The sequence below is a fragment of the Canis lupus genome, chromosome 4 (genome assembly GCF_048164855.1).
Source record: "Canis lupus baileyi chromosome 4, mCanLup2.hap1, whole genome shotgun sequence".
In the NCBI taxonomy this organism is placed as follows: domain Eukaryota; kingdom Metazoa; phylum Chordata; class Mammalia; order Carnivora; family Canidae; genus Canis; species Canis lupus.
Genome location: NC_132841.1, coordinates 9,141,557 through 9,165,223, shown reverse-complemented (window position 1 = coordinate 9,165,223; position 23,667 = coordinate 9,141,557). Strand labels below are relative to the sequence as shown.

The 23,667-nt window shown below is 46.0% G+C and overlaps 2 protein-coding genes across 5 annotated transcripts in view; one reads left to right on the top strand and one right to left on the bottom strand.

Moving 5' to 3' along the window:
• Positions 1–6,461: 6,461 nt before the first annotated feature.
• FSAF1 (40S small subunit processome assembly factor 1) lies at positions 6,462–21,366 on the bottom strand. Its single transcript, XM_072823091.1, has 7 exons — positions 21,036–21,366; positions 19,813–20,159; positions 9,547–9,603; positions 8,739–8,834; positions 8,509–8,595; positions 7,943–7,995; positions 6,462–6,754 (listed from the first exon to the last, which is right to left on the bottom strand). The coding sequence occupies exons 1-7, from the start codon at positions 21,121–21,123 to the stop codon at positions 6,616–6,618; spliced, it is 867 nt and encodes a 288-aa protein (XP_072679192.1). The 5' UTR covers positions 21,124–21,366; the 3' UTR covers positions 6,462–6,615.
• GNPAT (glyceronephosphate O-acyltransferase) overlaps positions 20,552–23,667 on the top strand; it is a 35,336-nt gene continuing 32,220 nt past the window's right edge. Inside the window, exon 1 of one of the 4 annotated variants that reach the window (XM_072823086.1) lies at positions 20,552–20,697. In XM_072823086.1, coding sequence (XP_072679187.1) covers positions 20,677–20,697 — 21 coding nt within the window. In that variant the 5' untranslated portion in view covers positions 20,552–20,676. Of the gene's footprint in view, positions 20,698–21,225; positions 21,491–22,085; positions 22,233–23,667 lie in introns of those variants that run through there. The other 3 variants (XM_072823085.1, XM_072823087.1, XM_072823088.1) reach the window with 3 other exon arrangements.

Genomic DNA, 23,667 nt, shown 5'->3' with positions numbered 1-23,667 from the left:
ATGGGTTTCTCATCTGCCATCGAATTCCCTGTCCCTTTACAACGTGGTGGCATTTTTGAACATAAAGTCTTATCTAGACGATGCTTTCGTTGGGCTGGCTGAGGAATAACGTGATGTTTGTCTATGGAGCAGTTTCCGTGAGAAAGGAATTCAAAGTAATTTAAGACGTCAAGTTCTATTGCATTGTAAATACTGCCTCCTTAACTAACGTAGGTCTGCAGTTCATTCTTTGCTAGTGAGCGAATTTGATCAAAGTGTTTGCCTTTCCTTCTAGAATTCATCTTTTTTAAAAGTGTCCAATAGCAACTCACTGCATAGCATCCTAGTTCCTAATTCAAAGAAGGTAAGACATTATATACAGCCCTGCTTCCCCCCTTTCTGTCCTGTTTGGGAAAATAATGATTCTAATTAAAGTGGATGTCAGTCATCCTGCCCCACAATGTGACTGACCTAAAAACTATAAAACTGTATATACTTCTAGGCTGAATCTTCAGCTCTGTGTGAACTCTAGCTGTGACAGAGCCGCAGACCCCCCCACCCCCCCACCCCCGCCCCGCCCCGCCACGGCCCACTGAGAGGGAGGAGGATGGGCCATGCTTTCCAGAGTGAGCCTGGGCAGAACCGGAGCTCACCAGCAGCCTTGGGATCAGGCCTGTCCTCCTTGCTCGTGCTGCCCGGCGACGCCCCTCCCATCCGGTGCCCCCTGCCTACCAGAGCACTCTCAGGAAAGGATCAGAATGCAGGTTCCACATGTGCTTCTTTTGGGGATTTTTGCATCTTAGCCTTAATTCTGGTTGCAAGTGAAAGGTCTGGTCCCCCGTGAAGGCATGTCTCGGCAGATGCGCGGGCAGCTCTTCCATGAAGCTATTGCGGGTCCATCCCATGGCCACCTGCTCAGGGTGAGAGAGTGAGGGTAGGGAAGAACCCTGGGAGGGACCTAGCATGTGATGCTGGAAAACACTATCACAGAGCCCACGGAGGATGCCAGTGTGCCTCTAGTTCAGCAGTATCGCCATTTAGGGGTGATTGATCCTCTTATAGTTGGGTGCTGTCCTGTGCTCTGTAGGATGACTGGCAGCATCCTTGGCCTCCACCCACCAGATGCCAGCAGCAACCCCCGTTGGGTGTGCCAACTGTCTGCGGACATTGCCGCATGTCCCCTGGGGGACACCCGGGTTGAGAACCACTAGGCTGTGCTAGTGGTTTGTCCTGTGTCGATATGCAGAGTGATGTGTGGGGCGTCCACGTCAGTGTTACACGGAAAGCCCATGTCACGAAGCTGGGGGCCTTCATCTTAATGCCCCAGATCAGGATTTTCGAAGAGTCTGCAGTGTTCTGCCAACTGGGGAAGGTGGCAGGAGGTGAGGTGAGCCATGAAAGGAAGCCAAGCTGTCAGGTCTCACCTTGTATTTACTGAAGTTGCTCCCCATGCCACACACCCCTTCCTAGAAGGCAAACCTTATTACCTTCTTTTTCCTTGGCCACTTTCGATCGGAAGCAACAGGAACTTCCTAATGGATATGTGGCCTTTGTCTGGTTTTAAAAATCAAATCAGATCTCATTAAAAGGTATTTTAGGTCTATGCTGATTCTGGGAAAGCTCCACTTTTGTTTTGCAAGCAAGCCAGTACCTGTGCCTGTTGATCACATTCCTTAGCAGTTCCTCCTGGACGGGAACAGGATCCTGGCGGCTTTAACTTTAAATGGACCATAAAATAGGTAACAGTAGGTTTGGGGTAGGATGTGTTCATCAGATACCAAGTTCAGCCCTCAGAAACCCATCTCTTTTTAAGCTGGCTTTGATATTGATTCATGGTATGGGTGTGGGCAAATATCTTAAGTCTTTCTGTGCCTCTGTATCCCCACCTGAAAATGGAACCAGTCCTACCAACCTACCTCCTCTGATGCATTGTGAGGATTAGAGAATAACACTTTTTAAAGGAAAAAATGTAGTCTTTCATCTAAGTCTAGGCTAATGGTCCCCATTCAATAAATTAAGGCTGTGTGGTGACTTTCCAGAATGTTTTCTGACCACAGTGTCTTCCATTCAAGCCTCTTAATGACCAGCCTGCCGCCTGGCCTTGACAAGAAGTTGACATTTCAAATAGGCTTCACATGACCATTCAAAGCAACACAACACCCCAAATGTTCCCATTCTCAGTGAGGCCTGTTTTAACAGTACTTTCTGTACAAAGTTCTGTAAACAGGCTATGTACATATCAGCATTCTCATTGTTGGTCCCAAAGGCATCTGAGTACAGAGCCCCTGTAAAACCTGGAAAGAGGTCAACCTGCCTTTCTGCCTCCTCAGTCACCTTAATTAAATTCTAGTATCTAAGGTGACCCCAAACCAGAGTGTAACTCCATTGGTTCCCAAGGTGTCAGCAGGGGAGCAGCTCTGAAAACCAACAGGCTAAGAGGAAGACGGGAGGCGCCCGCATGGCAGCTCGGAGGCTGCTTCGCAGTCGTCTCAGCCCTGGGATCTATTTGCACGACCCACTAAGGGAGAGTTCCTGGCTTTCTCAGTGAACAACATCGTTGGCTTCAGGCAGGGGCTGGGAGTGGAGACCTCATCTGGAGTCTTGTCTGGAGGCGTCACTGTTCTCTCAAAGAATGCAATTCACCAAGGGCACAGGCTGCCCACCCCAGTCCTGGGAAGGACCCCAGCAAGGTGGGCACCACTCATCAGGCCAGGCCCTCAGACAGGCTCTGAGGAAAGTCCCAAAACAGACTTCAGGTTTGGAAAAGTGACTGCCTGTGGCTGTGGAAGCAGGAACGTGGCAGGTGTCTGCTGGGTGACAGCCCACCTGGGGACAGACCTTTGGAGCTCCTCCCACACTTGGTGACAGGTGTCCCAAGCCGAGACTTCCTCAGCACAGAGGAAGCGCAGAGTAAGCAAAGCAGAGGATGTTAAATGCATGATGTAGAATTGCTGCTTTCCCACTAAACTGTTGTATGAAGCATGAGAGATTTGTTTCATGTTGGCAAAGGAATTGAAAAAGTAACAAGCTTTGTGTTCTTGTTTTGACTGTCCACAGAACTTCATGTTCCTGCCTTTCTTTACCTGTTTTTCTTCCTCCCTCTGACCCCACCCATCGCATCCAAGTCCTGTTGGAGTTGTTGGTATATGGTGGCAGCTCTGGGTCCCGTTGGTGTTCATGTTTCATTGGAAACACGGAGGGGGGGGGGAGCGGGGGGCGGTTGTTGGGGAGGGGGGAGGAAATCAACTTTTTTCTAATTTTTGTATTGGTACCCACAAGCGTTTGTATTTTTTGAATTGCAAACACTGTGTTTTCTGGTCTTTGGGGGTTGGTTGAACTTTGTGTATTGCCTTTTGGAAAACCTGAGTTTTATCACAGTCTTAAGCAGATTTGAAATAAATTCTTTTGACACTGCCAACAACTTAAAGACAAGGCATGGTCTGTAATTACTGTTCAGCAGCAAGGCAGGCCTCTTTCCCTGCAGGCCCTGATTGCCAGTGGGTGGCCGGGGCAGAGGCTGCAGGCCACCCTTTCTCTCACCTAGAAGGTCTGGGCCTTGTGAGGTGCCAGTGTCAATATGGCCACATTGCACGTGCCCATGAGATCTTGAGGTGATTGCATGACTCAAGAGGATAGGGTCCATCTCAAACAATGGGGAATTTGTGCATTAATTCTTGCAAGGGGCAGCAGGGCTGGAAACTGATAACAGGTAACATATGGTTTAGATACATCCATGAATAAACATTGATCAGAGGTTACATGGAACAGATTTGGGGAGGACATCCTTATAACCTATGAACACCCAGGAGACTGACCAGCCCCTTCAACCACACGACTGAACCCAGGTGTGTCTGACCTGAAATCTCTGTCCCTTGTAGCCTGCCTCAAACTATGATCCTCGGGAGCACCCATGTCACATGCCTCTCAACAGCCCCTTTGGCCTGGACTCACAGTTCAGCTACCCGCTAGATCCCCAGATGACTTACCTGGGTAGTGATGATTGCGATGAGGCAGCAGGACATTTACTAGAGGGTGCTCTGTGGATCACCCCCCTTGGAAGCAAAGGAAGCAGGACTGGCCAGACTTTAAGCTGTACCACAGACCCAGTAAAGGCCTCGGTCAGTCTAGGCTGGGAAGTGAGCACTGGGTTTTAACATCCCTAACTCAATCCAGCACAGACTATGGGCCACCCCAGTGTGGGGGCAGGTGAAGTTATCCCCGCTCAGAACAAGGAAGTAGTAAGTATTCATTCCTGAAAGGGGATCTGAGACCACATGGCATTCACCATCATCTCTGTACCACAGATCTATGCTTCACTGAAGTCTGGGGAGCAGCTCTTCCAGAATTCCAGTGAGGGAAGCTCAAATAAGGCTAGGGATTCAAACTACTTGTCCTGCCACTGTAGCCAGTCTTGGAGCTTCAAGGGACGCTCACTGTCTGCCTCTTCTCCCACTCAGTCTAGACTCCACTTGCCCTCACCTAGTCACCCTCTGCTATCCTGGAAGTCTGAGCCTCAGGTCACCAGGCCCTTCTCACCCAGGGCTGCTGTATTTGTCTATCAAATATCTATCTATTTGACTATCAAAATCAGGCAAAAGGAATATGAAGAGATGCCTGAGGGGACTGCCTGGGTGCAGACTGTTCCCTGCCCTCACTGGGTGACAGCAGCCTTTATCTCCGCTTGATGGTCATGGTCAGCCACCCCCACAAGGTGGTGGCTCTTCTCTGGACTACTGGGTATTCCTGTGGAGACAGGAAACTCAAAGTCCCTAGGTAGGTCACTGGGAATAATGGTAAGTGGGTTGAGCAATGGTTGATCTGCCAGATGTGGCCAGGACGGGAAGAAACCCCTGCAAAGGGGAAACGGGAGTATGAAAACAGTAAGGGGACACTTATCTACTGCACTGAAGCTCATGTCCATTTCCTTTGTGGCTGTTGTCAGAATCTTCATCATAACCATCTTCCTCTGAATGACTGTTTTTCATGGTGGCTTCTTTCTGCTGCTAGTATTGCTAGAAGAGACTTTATCAGCAGGGAGGTAAAAAGCATGGTCTTAAGCATGATCACCAGCCCCTAAAATAATAGGTTTCTCTTAGTCCCTAAACGTCTGAGTATTTCTAGAGCACCCAGTGGTAACAAAATCATTCTTTAAGTATTAATTCAATAAATTATAAAGTGAAACTAAAACAAGGTAACTATACTTAGAATACTTAGAACTTTTCCAGAACTGACCAGCCTGCGGCTGTGGTCCGGAGTCTAAGTGCTCAGCTGTTTGAGCCACGTGGCTCATGGAGGGCAGGGTGACGGAGGCTGCCTCAGACCCTGGGCTCTCTCTAGAGAAATGGAGTCAGACTGCCCCAGGAGTCACTCTGATAGGTCACTTCTAGCTCCTGAAATGTTTCCTGGTGCTTTGTCATGCTTGGGATCTTCTACACCTTTTTTAAAAAACAAGAAAAATCACTCTTAAAAACTGCCGAAACATATATCCTGCCAAGTAACACCTTCCAAAATAAATTTGGAAAAGAGGACATGGATTCCACTCTTGCTTCAGCTCAGAGCTTTCCTGGAGCTCCTCAATTGGCAATGCCTTTGGAGTCAAGTTCTGACCTGGACAAGAACATCAGCCTTTGTTTCAACCAGAACCTTACTATTTACTAGGTTTGGATCAGAACTTTTTGGTCATAAAAAAAAGTCAAAATTAACACCACTGAAAACTTTTTTCTTAATGCGTCACAAGCTTTGAGAAGTTCCCAACACCCTCAGCAAGGGCAGTATCATTAAAAAAATAAATGTTTAGCCACCCGAGGTGATTATCTTGAAGGAGATAACATTAGCATACGTGTCCATACTAGGACATGAGTTAAAGTCTCTGCTGTGCTAACAGTCACAGCCACATTTACTACAAAGTTGTGTTTTGTTTACATAACTTCTTAGGAAGGACATTTTATACAATGGGGAAGCTAAAACCTACAACTGTTTTTCCTATAAAACAGCTGACGAATATTCACACTCTTGATCTCTTCATGATACAGTATCATTACATCACTTTTAGAAAATAAAAGGCAATTTCGGGGCACCTGTGTGGCTCAGTTAGTTAAGTATCTGACTCTTGATTTTGGCTCAGGCCATGACCTCAGGGTCATGGGACCAAGCCCTGCTCCATACTCCATGCTGAACGAGAGTCTGTTTGGGATTCTCTCACTCCCTTTCCCTCTGCGCCCTCTGCCCCACTCGTGTGCTTGCTCTCTCTCTAAAATAAATCAATCTTGAAAAAAAAAGAAAAGGCAATTTAAAGCTAATCATTAGCATTTACAAATCAATAAATTATTACATTTATGAAAAATTACATTACAAGCAAATGTACAAAACACCAGGGAAAGCGAATCTAGCATAAATCTTGTTGGAGAAGGTTAAACAATCTTTTCAATAGATTTGAAAAGCACTGCTGTCCCTTCTCATGCTCATCACTGTAAAACAGACACTTGAGAAACGACAAATTTTATTATTTCTATTTGACGTTTTTTTCCCTAAAATAGAAAAGCAGTCTATGAAATATGAAATAAATAAGAATAATCTGGAAGTTTTGTGGGAGTCCAGTTTCAGTACAATGTTCTTCCCTTTATTTTATGAAGTATTTCATTTAGCCACTCGAGACGAATTTATTTTCTTGATATCAACCTGGCTCAAAATCAGGGTCCCATTTTTGAATTTTCCAACCTGCCCAATCCGTCCATTTGACAAAATACTGGGAGCTGATTTCTTCTTTTTGGATTTCCTGCAGTTAAAGGGAGAGAAAAGTATTAGAGTTAAGCTTATGAAGACGGATTGCAGCACCATCAACCAGGTGACTGTGGTCTGCTCCTGCAAGCTCCTGGGATCCTCCCGTGCACACCACCCCCACTGCCCTACCGCAACAACCGCCTGCCTTCCTGTGGTCCCTGAAACATGCCAGCTGCCTTCCTGTCTCAGGGCCTTTGCACTGGCTTCTTCTTCTTCTTCTTTTTTTTTTTTTTTTTTAAAGATTTTATTTATTTATTCACGAGAGACAAAGAGAGATAGAGGCAGAGACACAGGTAGAGGGAAGAGCAGGCTCCATGCAAGGAGCCCGACGTGGGACTTGATCCTGGGTCTCCAGGATCACACCCTGGGCTGAAGGCGGCGCTAAACTGCTGAGCCACCAGGGCTGCCCTGCACTGGCTTCTTCTATGTGCAATGTTCTTCTACAGATCTTTCTGGGCTGTCCCCTCCTCTTCACTCAGTTCTCAACTCAGAGCCCACCCCCAGTGATTTTCTTTTATAATGCTTTATTGCAACCTCTTCACAGAACCTTCCGGCACCTGACATCCCCTTTCTTACCTGTTTGTATGTTTTGGTGTGTTTCCCTCACTACAATGTAAGCTCCTCAAAGGCAGGGATACCCCTCATGTGATCATGGCTGTATCCCCGACACCTAAGACATCTATATGCTTGGCACGCAGGGAACCCTCAACAGACAGACATATGTGGCCAGGATAAATGACCATCCGCATGCCAGCTCTCCAGGAGTCCAAGAAAAAGGTTAAGACAAAAGATGTCAATTTTGAAACAGTAACTCAAGGAGGGAGAGAAGGCATTTTTGAACAAAAGCTAAGAAAGAAGCATGAAGCAACAAAATCAACACTCCGTCACTCAGATGATGGTGCTCCACCTTGTGTGGTATGGCAGAGCCCAGACTGTGCTGTCATGTGGGCAGGCTCTTGGGGGGGGGTAGGGGGGGAAGATCCCCAATTCAGTTCTGAAGTAGCTGTTTGATCTGGGGCAATGTCCTAAAACCTGTCTTCTCCCAAGACTAGATCAGAATGCACAGAGACAGTGAAGCACTCTAACAGGTCAGAAACACCAGGTAAACTCAAGGTGTTATTTTCAGGACTAACCAGTAGGTTTATCTGGATAACTCCCCCTAGTACCTGAGGATTTCACTCACCTGTCTTCCTGCCCTCTCTTCTTCTTTTTCTTGAAAATATCTGTGTCCTGGGCCTAATTTCAGGATTTAAGACAACATATATGTCAATAATGGGTAATGGAGATTCAAAAGCAGACAAGAGGTTTGTGATCAAAAGCCAGGGAGACACCATTTACTTTTCATCTTTTTCTCAAGCAGGCATATTAAACATACACTCAATTTCATCCCAAAACTCTCTCAAGAGTGTGAAAGGTCATTCCAGAAAAGACTTACAGGAGAAATATGAAATCTTCCATTTTAGGGGAAAGGGAGGGAGCATAGCATCCACCCCTCTGTGGCCCCTATGTTCTATACAATGTAAAATACAACAGAGGAAAAAGATCACAGTAGTTTACATGATCTGCTGGCTTACCTGGCTACTGTTATAGAATGCAACTGACCTGAATGGGTCGGGGAAGATAATCATTTCACCCTCCATCTTACTGTGGTCTATACTGCTTCCCAGGTAGTAGGTCCAGCATTCCCCTGTGGCCAACCACAGGCAACTTCTTGCTCTAGCTTAGTAACAAAAAGGCTGTTACTCGTACCATTCTCTTTTCTTCTTCCTTTGCTGCCTTTTTTCCTTTGATCTGCTCCTGCAGAACCTTGTAATTCACATAACTGTTTTTGGGAGGCTGAAATCCAAGGGGGAAAAAAAGCCAAGAGATAATAATTTTTTATTTTGCAAAGATCTCTCGGTGACCCCTGTCCTCCCTTGCCCTGGGATCTCCTCTTCCTGTATCCTGTCTACTGATGGAAGACAGTGGCAGCCCCTCACCTTAGCACCCAGCATGATGGCACGTTCCTGTTCCAGGACTCGTTCCTTTCCCTTTCCATAACCTGAGATCCCGAACCGGTGCACTTCCAAGCGAGCCTGTGGACACAGACCAGAATCAGATCCAAGTGCATCCCAGAGACTCCAGAGAAGAAATACTCCCTTGGAGCAACACACATCAGACAGGATGTGCTGTGGCAAAAACTCTGTTGTGCTGTAGTTTGTGGAGCTTTGTGGAGGTCTTAACAATAATCTCATACCATAACCTCACAACGCACGTTCTCCCATGTTGAATTTTGGATAGCAGAAGCAAAGACTCAGGAGCACACAAACCAGCAACAGAACTAGGACTGAACGCAGAGTTCTGTATACTCTGGGGTGCTCTCTGAAACGAGCTATTACCCTAATGGGCAAGAATTTCGACCTAAAAGTACCTCTCCAAACACTCTTACTCACACCAAGAAACCATTTCCTATAGCAGCTTCAAACACAGATCTATGTTTGTCTTTTTTTTAAAGATGCTGCAGAGGAAGAGAAAAAGCCACTGATGCCACTCTTAGCAATTGAGTTACCTCCTCCTTTTTTCTCTTGCATTTTAAAAACCTAGTTACAACAGGAGAATACACACATCCCTCCCTACTTTCTTACTTACCACTGCATTATGGGCACTGCAGTCACAAACCATCATGTTTTAAATGACAGCCTAATATTCATCAACTGATGTAGTGTGATTTACTTCAACCACTGGACATGTAAGCATATTTTGTTCAGTATTATAAAGCTGAAAAAAAATTAAGTTTCAAACACATACCTTCTCTAAGTTAAATTCTTGTCTATCCACATCTTTCTCAAGGATACTACTTTTGGTCTGAAAGAAAAAAAAAATTCTTATTAAGATAATCTGTTTCTATATCGTTGGAGTATTTGTCATCAACAGAGTAATCATATTTTAAAAGGCCTTGAAACTGTCCCAGATGCCTAAATACCAAACAATAACATAAGTATGTTGCACAAAAGCTGTAATGGAAGAAAAATGGAGAAAAGAAATGTTAAGGTATCAGAGCTTAAGAAAGGATAAGAAATTATTTTAAAACACAAAAATAAAAAGAGACGATGAGACCAATGTCTGTCTCTCATAAATGACATGCAGATTCTGTGCAGCAGGGGAAACAGTTTAGAAGAGGGTGACTAAGCAGGGATTCTGGAGGGTAAACATTTTATATATATATATATATATATATACACACACACACATATATACACACACACATATATATATATATTTTTTTTTTTTTTAGAGGAAAGTGTGTGGATGAGCTGAGGGGAGGGGCAGAGGAAGAGAGAGAGAATCTTAAGCAGGTTCCATGCCCAACATGAAGCCCACTCTGAAGCCCAACTCGGAGCTCAATTTTAGGACCCTGAGATTATGACCTGAGCCGAAACCAAGAGTTGAACGCTTAGCTGACTGAACCATCCAAGTGCCCCTGAATATTATATTTAAATAACTCTTTCTCTCCCTTCTTCCTCCCATTCAGCCCTTAAAATAATGGCTAACAAAACTCTCGTAACCTAGATATTTCTTTCAGGAACATCACAATTCTAGAAATGGTGGAGATTTGGTTTATAATTCCCAGTAGAAAATAATAATGCTGCAAATGCCTTCAAAGCATGACTCTTTACACTGATATAGCCACTCACTAGCTTTGGTTACCAATCCACAGAACTGACCAGAAGCTTGAGATTTTAAGGGAATATATTGTCACATCTGGCTAACAGCAGCAGTCACTACCCAACCCCATCCTGGACCAATAGGAAGCAGGCTCTAAAAGCTGTGAAGCCTCTAGAAAAGGCCCCCCTCTCCCTCAAAGGACAATGTTGAAGACAGATAGCCAGCCAGCCGCTCAGCAGGGTGGGACCTCCTGCCAACCCGCTCAGCAGGGAGCTCTGCAATGTACAGGTCTCCCGGTCTCTCCTTCTCCGAATGGAGCTGTACTTCAGCTTATCCTGGTCTGTTCCCCCAGTGTGTATTTTGGGTGTGCAGGTCGGTCACTGAATGCTTCCACAGGTGACAGGCTCTGTCTCTGTGAGGCCATACACTGATCTCACAGAGGGCTTCTTACAATGAAAGTGGATAAGGTGTGCGGTGGTAAATGTCAGTGAGGTCCAGTAAATAGGAAGACGTGGCCAGCGCTCTCATTATTAGCTAATCCACTGTGAAATAACAGTCTCCAGCAGTCACCCCAGCACTGCTCATCTGCTGGCATGCTGCATGCTGACACCCAGCTGGACAGGCGGAACATGGTACCATGAAGGATGACTGCCGTGCGCTAAGCATGTGACCCTGTTCTGGGCTCTCAGTCACAATAAAGGCATCTTCCACATTATTTTACCAAGATTTCTGACTTTTGTTATGCTTCCAATTTTCTTCCATCATGTATTTCACAGAATCGAATGCCTAAGTTAAGGCGATGGGCACACAAAGGACACCAGGCACTTCCATTCCTCTATGCCAGAAAGTCTGATTTCGTGTTCCATGTCAGAAAAAAAATGCTCTATTTCCTTGAAGTTAAAAAACCTTTTCCATTGGCCTGCACACCCAATCTATTTAATATGATAAACAGTAATACTACTTTTGGAAAACAAATTGCTTATATCTTAATGAATTCAGGATTATCCAGAACCTCTAATGCAAATTGTATGCTAAAAAGAAAAACTGTATGTGGTTCACAGATCTCCAAAATCCCATGAAACATTTACCTCCTTTCCTAAAAATTTAAAGAGTTCTTTCTCTCTCTTCTTCCCTCCCATCCATCCAATGAAAGCAACTAATTATGTCTTCTGAGTTGGAAATTTCATTCAGGAGCATGAGATTCCCAGCAGTACTGGAGAAGTCACAGATGCCCTCAGCAGCCCTGTATCAGATCAGCACGAGGAAGGAGCAATCTAAGTGGACCTAAGTGCTGTGATAAAAATCCCTGGCCACCTGTGTGACAGTCACTGTGGGGCCAAAAGTCCTGTGTCTGGGGATGACCCATGGAGGAGAGGGTCACAGCCTCTGAGGTCCCTGCTTTCCCCTGCAGCCCCACAGAACACCAAGTCCTTGCACGCAGGCCTCCATTTATCCTGGTTGTGGGGACATGCAGGCTGAGGGGCAGTGTGGACAGAGTTAGCAGGTGTGGTCGGTCACACATAGACAGCTTGCTATTCCCTCTGTTATCATTTCACTAGAAACATCTCAGCTTTGCAGCTCTCGATGTTTGAGAAAAGGTTTGGATTCTAGGTCTTTTTTTTTTTTTAATAATAAAAGCAAACATTTAGAAAATAATTCTTAGCTCACTGTCTTGTGATGCTGAGTCCATAGGCATGAACCCACCAATATCTAATATCAAAAAAATTTTTTTTTATTTATTTGAGAGAGAGAGTGCATGTACAAGCAGTGGGGAGGGGTAAAGGGAAGGGAGAAGCAGACTCCACACTGAACAGAGAGCCCAATGTGGGGCTCTATCCCAGGACCCTGGGATTGTGACCTGAGATGAAGGCAGATACTTAATTGATTGAGCCACCCAGGTGCCCCCAATATCTAACTTTTATTCACAGCTTTAAAGACCTTTCAGTCCATTATTCATCATATATTGCCTGATTTAGAAATCATCAGTAGTTTTGCCTGTTTTCTTTTCCCTCATGCTCACTGTAGCAGAAAGCTTACTACCTACAGGCAATACTAGGTCCTCCCCTACTTCTTGCTCCCTGCTGGAAGTTTGGCAGGGCTACATGACTTTCTTTGGCCAAAGAAGTATGAGCAGAGGGGACATATGCCCCTTCCACATGGAACTACTAAAAGCCATTCACTGACTCCCCTTCTTCACCAAAGCAACTAACAGCCTTCTTTCTAGACGGTGGAGCCCCTATTATCCTGGGTCCCTAGATGAGCATGGTGTGGAGCAACACACTCTGTCCTTGCTAACCCTGATGGACATATGAAAATAATTAACTTTGCCTTCAAACCACTGAGATGTAGGGAGCATGTTACCAAACCACTGCCTAATCTATCCTTTATTTTTTTTATTTTTTATTTATGATAGGCACACAGTGAGAGAGAGAGAGAGAGAGGCAGAGACACAGGCAGAGGGAGAAGCAGGCTCCATGCAGGGAGCCCGACGTGGGAATCGATCCCAGGTCTCCAGGATCGCGCCCTGGGCCAAAGGCAGGTGCCGAACCGCTGCGCCACCCAGGGATCCCCCTAATCTATCCTGACCTGTAAAGCCTTACTGTCCCACACACAGGAAAGAGAAATGTTTGCAGATTTTGAAAACGTGCATGTTAGGCTCTGAAGAAAGAAGAAAGCTATAATACAAAGAAAAGTTTAGGGGTGCGGGATAAAAGCTGGCAGTCTCCTGGGCTAAGTGTGCATCCATGGGCTGACTTTGCTGACCACGACTATTTTCTGCTGCACTGGTTAGATTCTTTTATTCTACTAGTTACATTGTCCAACCTTGTCCAATGAGAGAGTAGTTCAGTAATTAAACACTCTTTTTAAAATTCGAGCAGTTCCAAGAACATTGGGAAATTTATTCATATCTTCTAGAAGGCAAATTACTTCAACTGTGTTACTCTCCTCCTAATACTTAACCAAAACTGGTTTGCTAAACAGGAGTGTGGAACAAAGTTAAAGGGTGCCCTGGAGCATGAAGCATTTCAGGGATGAGTCCTAGGGAATGATCCAGATATTGTAAAGGTTATGAGAGCAGTTAAGAACCTGTGGCAGTAACACAGGGACAGGTCTTTCTATCTAGTGAAGATCCTAGACCAGCGCATTTGTGTTACTAAAAAGATGAAGAGCCTAACCTAACCTGCTCTCGCTCTCTCTGGTGTAGCAGCTTTCAAGCCAGAAACCCTGGGGTCAAAACCTGAGCTCTGGTGGTCACTTCACATCCACAATCCTTTCTGTGGAATTCTTAGAAAATTCAGGAGCTTTCACATTTGAGAAAAGTAATATTGTGAATGTACTGAATACAATATATCATTTTCACTGGGGGACAAGACAGCACCTCATGATTAAGTACATTCATATTTCTGCCGCAGTGTCTATGAATATTCATGCCAAATGGAACAAACAAAAATTATTCCTTAGCCCCATGAGTTGAGTTCAGATCAGCTTTTGCTGCCAAATAAATCTAAAACACAACAAAACTGTGACTTCCAAAGCTCTGGGGTTCTGGAACTGTAGATATGGGGTGACTGACAGTTTAAACGTAGGCAAGTATCTTAACCTCTCTCAGGCATCGATTTCCTCTGTAAAATGAAGACAGGGTGCATGAACTGTGAGGATCCAGTGAAATAATGAATTAGTGAACAGAAGTAATCACCTGTGATACATAGTATGCACAGGAAATCTTAGTTATTAAAGTGATTTACTGCATGCTTAGTAGCAGTCTGCATGTACCTGTGTCCAGGCCATAAGGGCCAAGAGCCTCTTCTGATCTAGAGTCCACTGTTCTATTATTTCTATTCCCTCTTTCTCATCCCTTTTCTATGGAGGCCACAAAGAAGGCTAAGGTCCAGGACGCAGATGATGCTAAGGGTAGAGAAAATAAAATACTAAGATGTATCCCTTGAGCAAGCAACACTTGGATCATTTCCAGCCACACATGGTGCTTTCAGTCTCAAGACCTTTCTTCCTCACAGGCAGCCTTACACTCACCCCTCAAATCCGGAGTCTAGGCCACCCCATCTTGAACCAGAACCACTGTAGTAAACTCCTAACCTAGCCCCCGTAGGCCTCTTGCTACTGCTTATTTACAATCTACCATACAGGGACCTCAGTGAACGTTTAAAATGTAAATCAGATCACCTCGTGCCCTAAAATTCTTTGTGGTTTTCTACATACTTTAAATTTCAAAGGCCTTGGCCTGTCCCTCTACCACGGCTTGGACTCTTCTCCCCTTTGTCCTACTCCATTAGGTTTCTAGCTTCCAGAACCCAAAGGCCTTTTTTTTTTTTTTTTAAGATTTTATTTATTTATTCATGAAAGACAGAGAGAGAGAGAAGCACAGACACAGGAAGAGGGAGAAGCAGGCTCTATGCAGGGAGCCTGATGTGGGACTCGATCCTGGGTCTCCAGGATCATGCCCTGGTCCAAAGGCAGCGCTCAACCACTAAGCCATGGGACTGCCCTCCATAGGCCTTTTCATACCTGGCATGACACTTCTGGCTCCTTTCACTGGTAAGCTTTAGCAGAGCCTCATGTCACCTTCTCCTGAGACTGCCTGCCCACTCTACCAAAAGGAGGTTCTTCCTATTAACTCTCAAGACTATTTCTCTCCCTCAGGGGGTTTAAAACTCTCCTTATTTTATTAATTTACCTGATGCTTGATTACACCAGTAGACTGTAGATTCTATGAGGGCAGAGGACTATATCTCATTCACTGCTGGATCTCCTGGCAAACAGGAGGCACCCAATTATTCATGGACTAAATAAGGAAGATCATAATCTATTTCCTGTCAAACTACTTCTATAGTCACTGCTTTATAAAAGGGATATGATCAGTTAGTTCATTTGCAGGTTAGACAGTTGAAATGGGTAAAATGTTATATAGATGGTGGCCAAGTTCCCCGATTAATCCATTAAAAGGCGTGTTATGGGGAGGGTTCCCCCACATAGCAATGCTCCCACACCAGCTACAATTCAAACTAATGGTGACACTCTCTATCTGGAGATAGCATCAGATTACACAGGTTGAGGGCTCAGTCCTACAAGATGGCCACCCATCTCATTCTCCAGCTGCAAGTTCATGCTGTGACCTGTGTGTGCTTCTGACCAACCACCTACAGATTAAAAGTTCCCATGACTCCCTCCTTGGGTTCCATTAGTTTGCCAGGGTGGCTCACAGAATGCAAGAAACCTGTCTAACTTACTAGAGCACTAGTTTATTATAAAAGAATATAGGGGATCCCTGGGTGGCTCAACGGTTTGGCGCCTGCCTTTGGCCTGGGGTGTAATCCTGGAGTCCCCGGATTGAGTCCCACGTCAGGCTCCCTGCGTGGAGCCTGCTTCTCCCTCTGCCTGTGTCTCTGCCTCTCTCTCTGTCTCTCATGAATAAATAAATAAAATCTTAAAACAAAAACAAACAAAAAAGAATATAACTCAGGACGAGCCAGATGGGGGGATGTACAGAGTAAGATAATGTGGGACAGGACGAGGCATTTCCATGTCTTCTCTGAGTGTGTCAGTCTCCAAGCACCTCCACACCATCACCAACCCAAAAACTTTCCAAACTCTTTGGGTTTCTACAGAGGCTTCATTTCATAAAGTATGACAGATTAAATCATTGACCACAGGCAATTAATTGAGCCCATTATTTCCCCCCAGAGGTCAAGGAGATGGGATTGAAAATTCCAAATTTCTAATCATGTGGTTGATTCTCCTGGCAACCTGCCCTAATTCACTCACTATAAAAGATACCTTTACTCTCTCATCACTTAGGGAACTATAAGGGTTATAGGAGTTCTGCACTAGAAATGGGGGACAAAGACCAAATATATATATATATATTTTGTATTTAAATCACCATACCACACCATGAACACCTGTTTCGATATACAATGTAGTTTAACCACAGTACTTATGGCACAAGCCTAGGGAAAGAAGGTCATTTCCTGGGTTCAGGCAGGGCCAGCTGGGTTGTCCAACTTGTCAGTACCTCTCATGTATTCTCCAAAGACAACTAGCTGACTCCATGCAGGCTATCATTATCTTATTAGACATTTTTGCTGATTCCATGTCTGTCTGAACTGTCCTACAATGACCTGTAAGCTTTCAGAAAACAGGGGTCACAACTATCTTTTACCACATTATACAAACTCTTAGCATAGCATCACATATCCTAATTACTCCCAACTGACCGACTGACTATTCCTTAGCTGGCATTCCCAGGATATGCCATTAATAACTAGCGTCATATTCACTGGTATTTGTTTACATGTTGCAATGTAAACATCCTGAAGTCTTGTACAGGCTTACGTGTTTTCACTGTGTTCATAATCTGTCTCTTTAGCCAGACACATTCATGTGTTCAAAGGATAAATTTTAAAAAGGAGGAAAGGACAGAACGCCAAGGACAACTGAAAAATTTCATTAAAGTCAGGAAATCCAAAATGTCAAATGAACTGAAGTTCCTGAGAAAAGCCAACTACAGTGAAAAAGGGATCAAAAGGGAAGGGAAGGGCAGCCCGGGTGGCTCAGCGGTTTAGCACCCCCTTCAGCCCAGGGCGTGATCCTGAAGACCTGGGATGGAGTCCAGGGTCCGGCTCTCTGCATGGAGCCTGCTTCTTCCTCTGCCTATGTCTCTGTCTCTCTATCTCATGAATAAATAAATAAAATCTTAAAAAAAAAAAAAAAAAGGGAAGGGAAGGGAAGAAGATCGGAAAGGGAAGAAAGAATCCAACAGTCGGCAGCAAATGTTCTATTATTAAGAGACAGAGAAATGCACCCATTCAATGCCAACGTTTTTGTCCTATTAGAAACTTTCCATTCTAGAAAGAACCCAGCAAGTGTAAGAGGAAACAGAAGACCGAGACACCTGAAGAAATGAGGGAAGGTACTCAGATGCTTTGTTCGCTAAATTCTCCAAATGCAGAATTAGATATAATGCAAAGCCAACCTTTTCCTTTGTGTGGCACATAGAGAAAATACTACTCTTGGTAAGGTGCAGAACAGTTGGCTGTGGTAATACCAATCACTGTAAGTTCCCTGGCTGGCTGAAGGGCCAAGGGAATCCACTTCCTATCCTGCCTTAACAGTTCCCAGTGTCCCATGTTTGGAGTATGAGTTGGAAATTGACCTAGAATCCTAAAATCAAGGTAGAGGATTACAAAAAGCACTTAGTCTTTGAAGAAGGCATGCTGGTGAGTGTGACATGAAGAGCTGGCTGAATGCTAGGAAAGAGGACACAGATGGTTTTTTAAACCATGAAATAGATGTGGAAAGCACTGGACACTAGCATGTGATCACAAGTTCATCAAGAAGGATGCACGCCTATCTTTGTGGTGGGTTGAACTGCTGTCTCCAAAAAGACATGTCCATGTCCTAATCCCCAGAATCAATGAATGGATCTTACTTGGAAAAAGGGTCTTTGTAGGGTAATTAAGTTAAAGATCTCATGATGAGACCCAACCTAGATTTCAGGTGGGCCCTAAATCTAATAACAGCTGTCTTACAATAAGGGCAGAGGGAGATTTGAGACTCAAACATATAGAGAGCCACATGCAGATGGAGGCAGAGTTTAGGATGATGCAGCCACAAGCTAAAGAATGCTTAGAGACACCACAAGCTGAAAGAAGGAAGGAAGGATTCCCTTTCAGAGAGGAGTGTGCCTAGCCAACACCTTGATTGTGGCTTTTGTGGCCTCCAGAACTAGGAGAGACCAAATTTCCATCCAGCAGCCCTAGGAAACTAATACAATCCCTTTTTCCTTTTATGAGACAAAAGTTTATAGGACATGAAGAATCCAACAGAAATAGAATATTTGGATTTTTGCAATATATTTGACAAAACTATAATATCCTTGTGGGAAAAGCTGGATAAGCAATGACATCTCTCTCTTGGCCTGAATTTTGAGTAAGGCTTACAAAATTCAGTCTGAGAGAGATTACTGCTCAGTGAAATCAAACTGCTTTCCAACAGAATGTAAGTTCCTTGAGAGAGAACAGTTTTCTCTCTTGCTCAATGCTGTATCCCGGTGCCTGAAACAGCAGCCAGAAACAGTTGTCGAATGACTCAGTTTTCTCTGAGCACCGTCAAGCAGAAGGCTTATCGGTATGAAAAGATCCACTCAGCAGGCTTGCATTTCTCAAACTCTGCAGATTCCTAAGAAAGTCTTATTTTCATATTTGGCCCTTGGCTGGCTCCTGGGAGCTGACCAATTGGAATATTGTCTGATAAGAGTGTTTTTGCATCCCCAAGCCTTGAGCCAAGCCACACCAAGTCTGCCCAGATCATTTATCCTAACACTGTGATTTATGGAGAATACCTGCTTTTATTCTAGGGGTCTAGAGCTTTAGTAACTAAGGTCAGTCTGCATGTCTACATAACTGACCTCTAACAAAAACCGTGGACACCCAGGCTGGGGTTGAAAGTGGTTAGCAACACTTCCCACATACTGTCAGAGGACACTGCTGGGGATATGAAACATCCCATGCAACACCACTGGGAGGGGATATCTAGACACTTGCACTTGGTTTCCTCTGGCCTGACCCAATCAGGCTTTTCCCTTCACTAGCTTTCACTCTGTATCCTTTTGCAGTGGTAATTTGTACCTGTGATGATGACTACATGCTGAGTGTTGAGTCCTGTGGGTGCTTTTAGCAAATCCTCAAGCTTACGGGTGGTGCTGGGGACACCTGACGTGGTCTATATAGAAACTAGAAACTCGGGGATCCCTGGGTGGCGCAGCGGTTTGGCGCCTGCCTTTGGCCCAGGGCGCGATCCTGGAGACCCGGGATCGAATCCCACGTCAGGCTCCCGGTGCGTGGAGCCTGCTTCTCCCTCTGCCTATGTCTCTGCCTCTCTCTCTCTCTCTCTCTCTCTCTCTCCCCTCTATGTGACTATCATTAAAAAAAAAAAAAAAAAAAAAAAAGAAACTAGAAACTCATCTAGCGGTGCCTGGCTGGCTCGGTCCCTACAGCTTGCAACTCTTGATCTTGGGGTCATGAGTTCAAGCCCCATGTTGGGTGCAGAGATAAATAAAGAAAAACTTATCTTTCTAATTTTTTTAATAAAAACTTTTTTAAAAAAAGGTTTTATTTACTTAAGAGAAAGAGAGAGAGATTGCACATGCCTGTATGAGCAAGGGGAGGGGCAGAGGGAGCATGAGAAGCAAGCTCCTGGCTGAGTAGGGAGCCCATTGTGGGACTCAATCCCAGGACCCCAGGATCATGACCTGAGCCAAAGGCAGACACTTCACTGACTGAGCCACCCAGGTGCTCCCCGCAAAACTCTTTTAAAAAAAAAAGGAAAAGATACTTATCTAAAACTGTGATATCAGGGTTTTCACCATATACATATAAACCAACTCATTACCTGCATGTTCTCATTTCGATCTAGCTTCTCTTTTCTTTTTTTATTCCTGCTGTGAAATTCTATCACTTCTACTTGCTCCCTGCTGTTCTTCAGGGTTGAGGGTGATGCTGCAGCACAAGGGACTTCTGGTCCTGAAGGGGGTTCTGCGGGGGTCACAGCAGGAGTGCACTGCAGCTCTTCTTGGAGTTCCTTGAAGAAGCTGGAAGCACTCTTCCTTTGGCCTCTTACAAGAGAACCAGGTAGGGGAGCTGGCTCTCCTGTCACTGCCGCTGGGGTCCCAGCATCTCTCTTCTTGTTTTCTCCTTTCTTTTTGCTCCTTTTCTGTTCTGCTTCATATTGTGTTTCTCCTGTTTGTTCAAACGCAGAGTGGAAAAAATAAATCGCTTTGGTTTTATCAAATCGTTAAATCACATGAATGCGCTTAGGTGCGAGCCAGGGCTATCCGCACCCAGAAATACAAAGAAAAAAAAGTTTTATTTTTCTTCAAATGGGGCTGTAGTTGCACAATTATTTTTTACTGTTTAAGCAAGCTCAGAATTTCGACCAATGGCTCCACGCTAAAACAGATCTTGCAGTATCAGGTTACAAATTTAAGAAATGTTTGCTCCTTAAAGTCCCTAATGCCTTGGCTCTCTGCGTTGTGTGTACAAGGGATGTCCTCTGACGTGGAGCAGGTTCTCAGAACGCGTGGAACCGCCTTCTGGCTGAAGTGCCAGGCGGCTGCCAATCTGTAATAACTTTCTATTTCCTTTTCCCCAGGCCAGATTGAAGGAGAGCACAGACTGGCCAGCTTGGTATTAGAAAAGGCTGTGAAAAGCTTTACGTGAAATCATCTAAGAAGTCTGCGGAGAGGCACCCTGAAGGATGGAGCTGGGCCGAGACAAGGTGGTGCCGACGCCCCGGGGGCACGCGGGGCGGGAGGGTGGCGCCGGGAGGGCGGGCTGCCCAGCGGGCCGCGAGACTGACAGGGTGGGCTGTTCCGGGAGCCCAGGCCCCGCGCGCATCGCCGTGCTTAGACGGGCCCCTTGGCGCCCACACACAGGGACGACTCGGGTGTCTGATCCCTGGGTAACAGAGCCCGATCACCGCAGCGGTGTGTGCCGGACCCATCCGGGGACCCAGGTCGGAGGCGCTGGGGCTGCTCAGCCTGCGGGAACCTTTAGCCTGAACGCCCAGGGCGGCCCAGTCCGCTCTCCACGTGGGCGCCGAGGCCCCGCACTCACCAAAGTCGTAGAGGTTCCGGAGCAGGGCGTCCAGGAGGGCTCGAGAACCGGCGGGCGCGCGGGCCCCCGGCCCCGGCTCCTGAGCCATGCGGGCCGCCCCGCCGCGCTCCGGCCCCGAGCCCGCCGACACCCGCGCCTCGCGCGGCCCGCACTTCCGACTTCCGACGCGGTGCGCGAGCGCGCGCGTCGCAGGTCCCGGCGCGGCTTCCGTCCTGGTTAAGATGGCGGCGCCCGGGGTCCTGCGGAGCGGCAGCAGAGGGTGCCGCCGCCCCAGGCGAGGTCGGGCCGCCCTGCGCGGAAGAACCGCCCCCAGCAGCGGCAGCACCACCACCGCCTAGCAAAGAATGTCAGGCCCCGCCCGGGACGGCAGCCGCACCATGGATTCTTCCAGCTCCTCTAACTCCCGTTTCTCCGTCGGCTCCGCCAGTCCCGGCGCTGTCGTGCTCCTCTACTCGGTAGGCGCCCAGGGGAAAGAGGCCCGGGGCGGGGCCGCCGGAGAGGACTCCACCCGCCCGGCCCCGGCCTTCTGCGGGCCACGACCCCTCCGGCCCCCCGGCCCTCCGGCCCCAGAGAGTGGGTTCCGGGGCCGCGCGGGAGGGGTTGGGTGCTTGACTTGGTTTCCAAGGCAACGGGGTATCGGTGCGTGTGTAAGTGTGTGTGCGCTTTTAGAAGTTTCTATGGGTGGTGGCTCCGGTGGTTCCTTTCCACTCATTCCTTCTCGTACCCTCCGCCAGGCACGGGGCCTTCAGAGAGCCCCCGATACCGGAACGCGACGCGAGAATGGACCGTTCCGCCCCTGGCGAGGGCCAGCCTTCGGGTAAACCCGAGAGACCTGCGGGTCCGACCCGGCGGCAGAGGCATCAGCCTGCGGCTCCCCGCCCCGCCCCGCCCCGCCCTGCTGCTGCCGCGGTCCTGGGAGAAAAGTGTTGGGCTTGCATGTGGGCATAGGATTCGAAAGACGGAAAGTCTTTAATCTAGGAAGATTTGGAACTTCCGGAAATTTTTATTGCGTTTTTGTCTTCCATCCGTACTTTTTGCAGTAGTCATTTCGGAAGACAGGCATCTTCCGAGAGGCCACCCAGCCTCTCCACAGCTTGCCTCCCGGCCCCCCGCACCCCTACGCCCCTCCCGATTTTCACCGATCTTTTTTGCCACCGGAATGTTGGTCACTCACAATTTATGTGAAGAAATTATGAGGTAAACGGTTTGTAGTTCTCAAAATTGCACAATTGTGGGGCAACTGATCTTTTTTTTTTTTTTTAACCACTAAATTATGTCTACAGGGATATTAAAAGAATGCATTTTAAAAGCACGTTACTGTGTCCAGGTTAGTGGCAGTCTCTGACTTAAATACAGTATTAATTTGTGTAGGAAGATCACAGCAGCAAAAAGACAAGAGAAGGTAAACAAAAATCTCAGTTTCAAAAGAAGCGATATAGAGGGCTACCTTCACATTGGGACACCAGTATTCTTTGGAACTTGGGGAAACTTCTCTTTCCTTGATGTGGAGAGCTCTGGGTTTGTAATTGCTGTCAACTGTCCACTTGTGTGAGGATTATTACTTTAACCTCTCTCCTCATTGACCTTTTCATTCCACATCTGTGGTAGAACTATTTTGACCTCATTTTCTGACTGCTAATCCAGAGCCAGCACATGTAGGGGAGCCGGTTGCTGTGTAGATCTGACTCGCTGTAAGTAGCTTTCTCAGCCCCCAGCTGGTTTGTGAGTTGATGGTAATTTTGCAGAAAGAGTAGGGGTTTTTTACTTCCTCATTTACCAATGGTTCTTTCATGAGAACACTTCTGTAAACTTTTTCACATGAAAAATTAAGGCAATTGTATGTGAGCTTTTTCTGCTTCTGAATCTGGCCAGAGCCCTCACTGGCTCACCTCTCAGGATTGTGTCCTCTACTTTCATGATAACCTGAACTTTTTCTTACTCTTTCAGGCTGTTCTTATTTCCTCAGCCTCCGTTATTGTGCAATACTCCACCTAATGTGAGAGTAGTGCTTAGGGATATTTAAGATACTCCTGATTGCAGCAAACATTGCAGCATCCTACTCGTCATACTCATTACTCTCAATGTCTGAGATATGGAAGTAAAAGATCCAGCCCTTGCCTCTGTGGACTTGAAGTCATGGAAATAAGCAATTACAGTTGAGATAAGGGCAATGATGGAATCATGCCAGTATGTTGTGGGAGGAATGAAAAGGAGCACCTGACTTGTCCAGGGCTTCAGGGTTTTTAAGAAAAGGTGACACCTGAGCTGACTTTTTGAGGTGTGAATGGGAGATAAGGGAGGAGAGGAAGGCTGGCCTAGGCATCCATGTAAGAAAGCCACTTGCATGTTTGGGAGGACCAAGTAGTTAGATAAGGGTGGAATAAGGAGACATGAGAAACAAAACTAAGGAGGTATCTGAAGATATTTCCTAAGGGGGCTTTATATATTATGTTTATACACCATTAAAGATAGAATCTTCACTTCCTAAGGGAACATTTCAGGATTATCAAATTTGTGTTTCATTTGTTTTGTTTTTTTGTTTTTTTGTGTTTTTTTTTTTTTTAAGATTTTATTGATTTATTTGACAGAGCCCAAGTTGGTGGCAGAGGGAGAGGGAGAAGCACACTCCCTG

What these genes read in the sequence shown, in the direction of transcription:
- FSAF1 (XM_072823091.1), bottom strand. Translation starts at nt 21,123, where the DNA reads ATGGCTCAGGAGCCGGGGCCGGGGGCCCGCGCGCCCGCCGGTTCTCGA. An exon ending in ATCGAAATGAGAACATGCAG is followed by an intron (nt 9,604 to 19,812) that starts GTAATGAGTTGG and finishes TTTTTCTTTCAG; the next exon opens with ACCAAAAGTAGTATCCTTGA. An exon ending in AAGAGAGGGCAGGAAGACAG is followed by an intron (nt 6,755 to 7,942) that starts GTGAGTGAAATC and finishes CTTTAACTGCAG; the next exon opens with GAAATCCAAAAAGAAGAAAT.